The sequence below is a fragment of the Exophiala oligosperma genome (assembly GCF_000835515.1).
Source record: "Exophiala oligosperma strain CBS 72588 unplaced genomic scaffold supercont1.1, whole genome shotgun sequence".
NCBI lineage: Eukaryota > Fungi > Ascomycota > Eurotiomycetes > Chaetothyriales > Herpotrichiellaceae > Exophiala > Exophiala oligosperma.
Window position 1 is genome coordinate 124,679 of NW_015622818.1, and position 9,875 is coordinate 134,553.

At 48.7% G+C, this 9,875-nt stretch overlaps 1 protein-coding gene across 1 annotated transcript; it reads left to right on the top strand.

The window, feature by feature from the left end:
- The first annotated feature begins 6,271 nt into the window (after positions 1 to 6,271).
- On the top strand, positions 6,272 to 8,997 carry PV06_00042 (uncharacterized protein). Its single transcript, XM_016400503.1, has 3 exons — positions 6,272 to 7,091; positions 7,140 to 7,391; positions 7,517 to 8,997. Exons 1-3 carry the CDS (start codon positions 6,872 to 6,874, stop codon positions 8,218 to 8,220), a joined length of 1,176 nt encoding a protein of 391 aa, XP_016267556.1. The 5' UTR covers positions 6,272 to 6,871; the 3' UTR covers positions 8,221 to 8,997.
- Positions 8,998 to 9,875: the final 878 nt, after the last annotated feature.

Consider the following 9,875-nt stretch of genomic DNA (forward strand, 5'->3'; position numbering starts at 1 on the left):
GAGGCAGAGAGAGTTTGTTCCAGATGCGCCGAGTGCAGGCTAGATTTCGACAGAGAGACCCAAAACCCCTAGACCTAGCACAGGGGACCTGGGACCTGGACCATTCCAATCGGACTTACAGATAAGACCATGGGGGAAGCAGAGAGGGCGGGGGGGCTGTTTGGGGGATCCTAGTGAAGCTGAACAATAGAAAGTTGGAAGCTAAGAGCCTGGCTGAAAGTCAAAGATGGAACAAAAAGTTTAAGCAAAGGAACCAGGAATCAGGGTCAAGTGCCAGAGAAGTGAGAGAGAGAGAGGAAGATTCAAAGAGAGAGTTACGGACAAAAACCGCCAAAAAAAGTACAAAGGTGATTCGTTACCAAGTATTCGTGTTCGTAGACGTCGTTCGTAAGCTAGAGAGTGTGTAGAGAGAAGAGAAAAAAAGGACGATCCGAACCCAGATCGTTCTAGACCCTTGAATTTAACATTGGGAGACGCGTCAAACAAAGAAGAACACGCATTCGTCACCATTTTTTCGGTGAGGAACCATTTGATTGGAACCACAGTCTCGGGTCACAATGCATAGTCTGTCATGGTAAGGTAAGGATCAGTGAAGATGTGTTTGTGTGAGAGAAAGACAGAGAGAGAGACAGAGATGGTGTAATGTTTGTCGATAAGTAGTACCTTGGTAATGAAAGTTCCGGAGCACAGGGATACTCCTCAGAGGGGAGAGAGAGAGAGTACCAACAGAGTACGAGTACTCTATTACGCAGTATAAAGGGTAGTCGTATGGAGAACCTTTAGGCGTGGAAGGGACTCCCGTAACTGTATGAATATTTTGGAGAGTGGTATATATATCCCAAGGAGAATGAATACCTGTGAATAAGTGTGCATAATGCCATCGACAGGGTATTGAAGTACTCAGTACGGGTCATCAAACGTGTAAATACTGGTTTTGATTCTCGTAGACAGTACTCGTACGATGGTATACGCAAGTTACGTCAAGTTCAGTCATGACTACTCCGTATGTTGGCGTTATTTACCTTTGGTTTTTCTGCCATTGTTGACACAAAGTAGTGATGGGTAGAGGGATAAACTAGTTGTATCTCCCCAAGAGTACCAGAAACTCCCTACGTGGGTTATTGATCCTTGTTTGGGTGGGAAGCTCGTACGAGTTACTTGCGTACTGGCTCGTACTTCGCCATCATCCACTCCCCTGTTCTTCTTGAAATCATTAATCCAATGGATGCTCTTTTCAAAAGGATTTGAAGATCGACCCACAACCGCTGCTGATCTCTACAGTATTTCTTTTTCTCTTGGATCATCTTTAATTGTCCTCCGTCTTTCGGCAACGCGGCCCCTCTCTCTCTCCCTCTCTCCCCCCTGATCGGTTCAAAATTGCTACCATGAATAGAAAGTCGAAACTAGCACCTTGTCGTTGTTCTACTCCGTACTGGTGGTTACTCGTAACAAGCGACCAAACCCCAGCAAGCAACATGCCCGTCAAACTGGATTTTTAGAGTGACAAGCTCAACAAAGGGCTGCTCTTTCACCAAGCAGGGTGGGCCTTCATAGCCTATGTAGAAATAGAAATACTGTATTTCATTACATGACACTTGCGGTACTCGCAACTCTTTTCAAAGAGACTTTGGCAATCCAGATCGTCAACACTTTTATGTACAGCGTAACTTGCGCCAGGCCTGATGTAGCCTCCATACCCCGGTTCAGAACATCCTGACAACTTGCGGATACGAGGTACGGAGTACCGGACATGTTTTCACCTTTTCCTTACCTTCACTTTGTGGGTGAAAAGAGTAGGTTCATGTTCTCTCGGGCACAAGACAAAAAAAAAGCAGATTTGGCAACACGGTAAGGGGCCACAGCAAACGGGCCATTTTGTTGACGTGGATCGCCAGAAAAGAAAAAGAAAAAAGAATTCACCGACCGGTGAATATGTTGACGAATGAAAATGGCATTTTACCGTACATGTATGTCATTGATCCCTTGTATTTTTCTGACATGGATTTCATAAATCGCGACAATGATACGGAGTACAAATACGAGCACGGAGGACAAGTTGATCACCCTTAATGAAAGAACGACTTTGTAGCAAAAACACACAGTACCTACTTACTCCGTCCTTACCTATTATAGAGCTAGGTACGCAAGAAACACAAAAGAGTACTCACCCAGGATGTACTGTCCAAATCGCCTTGTTTCTCTTTTTTTTTGGTTTGTTTGAAAAGGGGCAAGACTCTTACAATAATTACTGTACCGACAAAAGACCAAAAGCAGTTCTTCAGGGGTTTCGGGAGACCATTGGAAATGAATGAAAATGACTTCTCTACATCAAGTGCCCTTGATACTCCGTATTACACCAACACTTACTGTACGGGAGTATAAAACGGTAGGGATCTTCATCGCCACATAGGATTTTGGACCATCGGTTTAGTGCTTCTCTCTCTCTCTCACACTCAGAACTAGCCGTTTCCGACCTAAAACCTTTCGCGCACTCCCTGTGCGAGGACCATAAGGAGTGGGTTGTCATGCACCACACACATACAGCCCCCTGGCGAGTGCATATGCGCGAAGCTTAGAGTATTTGATGGTGATATACAATAAAAAGTCAAACTGGCGTTTGGGGCCGAAAACATGTCGGGCTGAATAAATATCACATTAGTACTGTATAGAAGGGGTAACTCGTACAGCTGACGCGCTTCAAGCATTCCATATTTCCAAAGCCGTTCTATCCGTGGGAAGCTAGGTATTGCAAATGATACACCAAAAGCTTGACACCTCTACGAGTATATACTAGAAAACATATCGGCCCAGTATCCTTTTTTTTTGCCAGATTTTGGGTGCTTTGCTGATCTTCATAAAAAAATTTCCGAATTTAATTGCGCACAAACATGATTGTTATCGTAATCACCATGCTCGTACTGTCAACACTGTGTGTGTAAGTACCTCGTACGGGCGTATGTGAGTCGTCGTATCAGGTACAGTAGTCAAAACCTTTCCGGCAGCTGTCGGAGAGTTGTTTTTCTGACCCATGTTTTGGCCGCGGGCAATCTCCTACTTGTCAAGTAAAATCGACAAGAAGAGCATCCAGGGATCATTCTTTTGGCTTCGACTTGGTGCGTCTCCCTTTGATAGCGCGCATGGGCCACTGGACGTGTGTACATACATACCTTGTGACAACGTCTGTCAAAAGCAAACCCTTTCGGAAGCCCATCTGCACGAGTTAGCACTCTACCCTCAGTTCGCATAAAAGCCGTGATAAGGAGCCAAGGATGACATTCTGAGGTGTCAAAAATTCAGATGGATCAAAGGGCAGCCCTCCGCAGGCGTCGACTGGTGGTGGGCCACACCCGATAATTTGATTCCCACAAAGAAGATAAATATCTTCCAGAGAAACATTATTGATGGCGGACGCTTAGGGGGGTCGACTCCGCTGTCCTCGGCGGTGATAACTCAAAGCCCGCCGACTTACCCACCAGCCTTTCTCAATTTGGCTTCGAGTTTACTGCTTGAGAAAGCACTTTTGACAAAGATCAGCTCGGGTGTTGATGGTCCGTCTAGCTGTCTTCGCCAGACGAGCTAAGATGCTCTCACCCGTCATAGCGCCTGGACCGGGCGAGGAATCGTCCAGATTGAGGTTCGATCCACGTGGAAAGATGGGTGCTAGGGACCACATGGCTGACCGCAAACCCCCCAGAGAGATGGTGGCATGACAGTTGGTTCTCTCGATACGGAGGACCTGTAACAATACTCCAGATCAGCTCTCATCTCCCGAGACGTCATGACGTTATGCATCTGTCGCTGTTCTAGAAACAGACACCTCGACCATGCATAAAGTCTCGGTAAGAACGAAACAAATACAATTTGGGAAATTTGATGGTCTGTAAAGAATTTCGCGACTGCAAAGTCTCCATCCTGCAGGTCCCTCGTAAAAACGTTCGGGACGAAAGATCTGCGGTACCCTGGAGCGAAACCACTTTATCGGGCGAACCGAGCAGCCGGTTGAGTGGGCATCGTACAATAATGAGCTCCGATACTATTTTCGCACAGACATCCGTCGGGAAACCTTGGACAAGCGAAACCAACCATATACCGGATGAGTCGTAGGCCACACGCATGCACACCATACTATAGTATGTAACTTTCTCGGGATCCTGAAGTATAACGAAGGCATGCTGGGCATTGACTTTGGGCATGGTAACCAGACCAAGCACTGCGCCGGAGCAAGTCAACAACTTTGGTGCCGGAGGAAGACTTCCTGTCTGCGCATTCGACTTATTGTGTTTTGATTCCCGGATTTCGCTGTTGTTCGGTTTCGGTATTCCGAGCCCTTTGGCTGAATCTCGCGTGAAAGAAATTGGAACGACATGGCGCACAGACCGAGCTACACCTGCAGCTCTGGCGAAAAGCCGCCCGCACTCGACCAAGTGGTGACGTGAGTGGCACTTTGTAACACTTATTGCCCTCCTGGAACCCCCGTTCATGCTCGAAGGCTTGGGACTGCCCATCTATGCGACGTCGGATGCGAGTGGGCGGTCCACGTTGCTGGACACCTCCATCATGTATCATTGCCTATCAACCTGCAGCAACTTTTCAAATAATATATCCCCCCATCACCAGCCAGGTTAGACTGGTTCTTGGGTTGTTCTTGTAATAAAAAGCCATGATCCTGTATTCGACTGTCATTCTACTCCGTACTCGTGCGGAATACTCGTGCTTGACTATTAGCTCGTGTCCACTATCCACGCGATGACTGGAGCGCCTTTTACCTCAGTTTGTAGCCCAAATGGAGATACGCACCTCCCTGGAAAGGCCAATCCAGGGTTAGCCACCTGGTTTGAGATGCCCGGTTCAGGCCCTCAAGGTGGGTGGAGGCGTGCATGGGTCCATTGGCACCCCAAATGGCGCTGGCGTAGACGATCGGCGGCGCCTTCAACACCCCCCAACTTCCAAGAAAGTGGAGGAGTTTTCAGGTCACCTCCATCCCTTGCTTACTTGCTGGATCCTCTGTAAAGCAAGGATGCTGGCATGGAAAATCGTGGGTTTTGAAGCATCCGCTGCAGCCGGGGCAGTCAACTCCTAAAATCAATAATCCAGTAGTACCATAGCTTTTAGCTTCGAGATCCCATCTTATTCACCTCGTGGGTATACGCCGTGACTTCGGGACTCGTTCCGTTGCAAGTTCGTGATAGCGTAGGCCGTTTGCCCGCATTAAGACGCCCTCGCTGCCTTTCACCTACTGCTGGAAATCTCCATCAAACCCTTGGGACTGGATACGAATAGTATTGTCCGTTTGATGGAAATTAGTCCTCTGGTTTTGTGGTCCAACGCCACAGCGTACCCTGTACGAAGTACTCCGTAGCAGAGCACGGTCATGACGTTGAGTGGGATCCTTCTGCCTCCGCCGAATTGGCTTTCCATGGACTTTTGTGCAATAATAGACACACAATCTGGAGTGCAGATCGGTGCTCAACCGAGCCTTAGGGCGTCAATTGGTACTCCATGTGTCTGGTTCGCTAACAAGTCATCTGCCCTTGGCTAGGGGACTGCTTCGGTTTCCTAAAGTGATACCCTGACAATTGGGAAGCTAACACCCGTACTCGTGCCAAACTCTGGACAAAGAAACAGCACTAGGCAGGCCTAGTCGCTCTCACTGTCGAAGTCTGCTCAGGCTTTGAAGTTCTCATCATGTTTGAAGGTCGGTGGGACACCGTTCTGGACTGTCAGTGTGCTCGAGACGCCGCTTCTGGAGCCCGACGTTCCGTCGTCTCTAGGCCACACACAGACCCAGCTCATGTTACTTGAGTCATGAACACAGGCATGGTGTCGGATGTGTCTCGTCGGGGGAGGGTCCAGTTGCCCTTGGCTAACCTCGCTGGACCCCGTGCGCCTAGCATCGATCATCCGTCTGCCCATCCCAACGGCAGTAGAGCTCTCTTAGACAGCCAATGGTCCCTTTCATGGGACCCTGGGCCGACTGTATGAAGAGCTAAGGGTACTAAATTGGCTTTTGTGGCACCTCGATTGCCAGGTTGATTCCACTGGGGGAACCAGTCGAACCTGGCCTGGGTCCAATGCAAGATCCAGTCACCATCAATTCTGCATGCTTTCGTAGAGCCCTATGTTCCTACCTGGCTGGTGCGATTAGGTCGCTTGCATCATCTGTCAAGTGGGTTGCAGCTGCTGTTGTTGGTGTTCGCGCCGAAGTTTCCTGTGTCCATTCTCGAAGCTGAATTCAGCCCTGCTGAGACTCTATCTCTGGGCCTTTTTGCAACTCTTCTCGCACCGATCACGACCAGATCAAACTCACCCCTCTCAACATCTTTCTTCCTTTCGTCTGTCTACCTCTAGTCGTTCTCTTCTTCAATTCCTCGCAGAGTCCGCGCAGCTGTGCTGTTCAGCGACGTTACGCATTCATTAAGGATTATCAGCAACCGGAGCGCTGATACGCTCGCTTGTGGTTGAAACCAGAAAGATTGTCCTCAAGGCATCGCAGTCGAAACGTGCCAGCGCCTCATTCCTTCGGTCTTTGACAGAATCTCGTTGTGGAGTCGACATTGTCGCTGAAGTGCGTTTCGTTGCCTTGATACTGTGCAGAGACGAAGCAGTCTTGCTATCTGGTCAACTATTCATCGAGCTGTAGTGAACAGCAGCGGCAAGGCTGTTCAAATTCCCCCGGATATTCACCTGTTGATCTTTTAGCAATCCTCATAGGGGCTCGATGGACCGTGTTCCGAGTGTACTGATCGCGTCTTGTTGTTAAAACTGATAATGCGCCGAAACGGGACGACATAGTTGGCTGTAACTGGTTGGGCTCAGAAAGGATATCGGTGTGGTTAGTCTGCTGCTGCGCGCGTCAGTCACACCGCAAGGGATGCAAGCAGAAGGAGACGAGTTTGGACACTGGATGCAGGAAGGACGCCCTGTTCATGGTCAGCCTCAAAGCCACAGTGACACACCGGATATGCCTGGCATGGTTTCACGGACGAATTCGTTTCCAGGTACGCAAGAGATGTCTGTCGAAGGTCAAGCGCTGTCTCCATCCGACAAGAAGCGCAACAAACTTGGTTATCATCGAACTGCGGTAGCCTGTGGTTCGTATATGCCCTCACGTACTGTGAGCAAGCACTGACACGCTATAGGTCACTGTCGACGTCGCAAGATTCGCTGTATCGCCGCCATCGATGATCCTGCTGGCCGATGTCAGAATTGTATTCGCTTGAAAAAAGATTGTCACTTCTACCCCGTCGATCAGAATTCGACGCCAGGTAAGCGCGCGAGGTCTGGTACCAAGTCCGACAACATCTTCAGCGAAGGCGATACTTCGGTTGCCTCTTCCTCTCCCGGCGGCATGCTCAGAAGCAACTCGTTCGAACGTGTAGAACAAGATGAAGGTTCGTGTTATATGTCCTCGGTTCGTGGACGGTCTTTGAAGAAAAGAGAGGTTGTTATGCAACGTTCCATATATGAGACTGGCCCATGATGTCCCTTCGTCGACTCCATTGCTGACAAGGTGCAGGTTTCGAGTATCCCAGTCCCTTTGAACACCACCGTCAGCAGCAGCAGCAACAACAACAACAACAACAGCATGGACAGACAGTCACGCCTTCCGCGTATCTCAACCAGTCACCTCGACATTTCGCGACCGAACCTTTAACTTCAGGATATTATCCTAATTATGCACATCCTGCATCTGGGACATACCCATCAGCCTTCACAACTGGCTCTCTTCCTTCCACAATGGCAATGCCACAGGAAAGCGCGTATGGTTACCCGACACCGCATCCCAATGAAGCCTACAACTGGGGTCAAATTCCACCAAGACCTTCTGGTACGGAGGCTGAAGACATGCAGCATGGGTTTCCTGCGGCCTATCGAAGTCATACCTATCCAACTTTTGATCGAAGAACGTCACAACCCTTACAACAGATGCCCTCATCGGCCCATGGAATGATAAATTTCGAGCTTGACCATCAGCAAAGCTCAATTCAGGCAAATCTCCACGAGCCAACCTCATATCAGCCACTTCATGACTTGAATGAATGGCCAGGGTCAGCATCTAGACAGCCTGCACATCTTGCTGAATCCGCACCGATTCCATATCCACACGGCTGGTACTCGCATAATTCGACCACTACAGGTAACAGAGAAGAAGGGGGTTCCTCACACATCCTGCTTTCACAGCATCGTGACTTTCGCGAAAGTCAACATAAACCAGGTTGATGCGGAGCTTCGTGGTACTAAGCCACGGGTACGATAGTTAAAAACAATTTTTTTCCATGCAAGGCAACGCGGGTTATTTGGCCGTCACCACTCATGCACCAGCCAGCTCGATGCGTGTACACTTTACCAAACCAATTTGTTGGGGGCCTCTTCATCATCGGGCGATACGACGATTGGGAGATTTTGGTCGAGTAAGATGGCAGATGTGTTGGACATAAAAAATCACAGGCGCGAGAAGAATACGCGACTCCGCCATCTCGAGCACGAAATTTAATCTTCTGGAGGCGCTGGTGGAAGTTGAATGCCGTTGACAGGCCAACACGCAATATGTGTCCTTGTATGCCAGTAAAGTTGATGATTCCAAGAACGCATGGTATCTTGGAACTGGTAAGGTCCATATTTTGCTGCGCAAACAACCACCAAAGCCATGTCAAGCCGAGCAACTTGTACAGCAGTTACAGCAGGGCAGGGCACAGTTTGCTAAAATGGCAAGAGGCATCTGCCGAAGCTTGGTGAAGAGTCGAAAGATGGCCAGGGTGTAGGAGGGAGGATCTCCTCTGGGTTCAGGCAGACATTTTCGAGGTCAGCTCTCCTGTGGCCTCTTTTTAGGATATAATGTCGGAAGAAACGAAAAGCTAGACCAGCCCTAGGTGGATCTGTTGTGACAGCACAAAAAGAAGCCTTGAAATTCCAATTGTATGTGAATCTTTCACCTCAGGCAACATATGGCAAACTTCCAAAAGAACCACATCTGAACATAGGGACATCGAACTTGATCACAACTCCGAATTTCGTGCGTGACCAAGTCTTGGGATAGCGTTGGGCTGAGGAATTCCGAGTCATATATAGCACGCCCACGTGACAGACTGACTCACAGGGACAACCACAGATCAAAGATTACCACAAAAGTTTTTAACGACAAAAGTCTGCCTGTGACCCTTTTTCCGGGTGTTTTTCAATTCTAAACAATGAACACCGGACAGATGTATTGACGCTTGGTAGCTTCAGGGATGTCTCTCCGCAGTCGAACAGGATTTCGTCTGCTACCAGATGTTGTACATGGTTGCTTCACCACGGCCAATCCAATCTTCTGGGGAAGTATGCGGCCACCATCTAGATCGGAGAAGGCTAGGTTCATGTGCTGCGCGCCGCCCACCTCGTGGTGAACTTGTAAAGCACTCGCTTCGCTGAATACGACGAGACAAGACAAGACAAGACAAGACAAAAGTGTGTGATCGAAGAAAATCTCTCACAACTGGTCGTGATGGCCTTTGGCGCCCCCTTTCACAACATCACTCTACCCTCAGCACTATACTGACCGGCAAGATAAAATGCCGTACAGTCGCGACTTTTCCGTGTCGCGATTCCTCGCCACCTGGAATTCGAAAGCTGAACCTGCAGTGAACCTCTTCTCAATTTTCTCAATCTTCCCAATCACCTTGCAACTTCATCCTCACACCCCCCAAAAAAGAACTTTGTGAACTTTGTCTCTGTGTCCAATGGCTTCAAACACGTTACTAGAACAATTGAAGGTTATGTCGTTGGTGGAGGAGGAGGAGGAGGAAGAAGAAGAAGAAGAAGAAGAAGAAGAAGAAGAAGAAGAAGAAGAAGAAGAAGAAGAAGAAGAAGAAGAAGAAGAAGAAGAAGAAGAAGAA

What these genes read in the sequence shown, in the direction of transcription:
- PV06_00042 (XM_016400503.1), top strand. Translation starts at nt 6,872, where the DNA reads ATGCAAGCAGAAGGAGACGAGTTTGGACACTGGATGCAGGAAGGACGC. An exon ending in TCGAACTGCGGTAGCCTGTG is followed by an intron (nt 7,092 to 7,139) that starts GTTCGTATATGC and finishes GACACGCTATAG; the next exon opens with GTCACTGTCGACGTCGCAAG. An exon ending in ACGTGTAGAACAAGATGAAG is followed by an intron (nt 7,392 to 7,516) that starts GTTCGTGTTATA and finishes GACAAGGTGCAG; the next exon opens with GTTTCGAGTATCCCAGTCCC.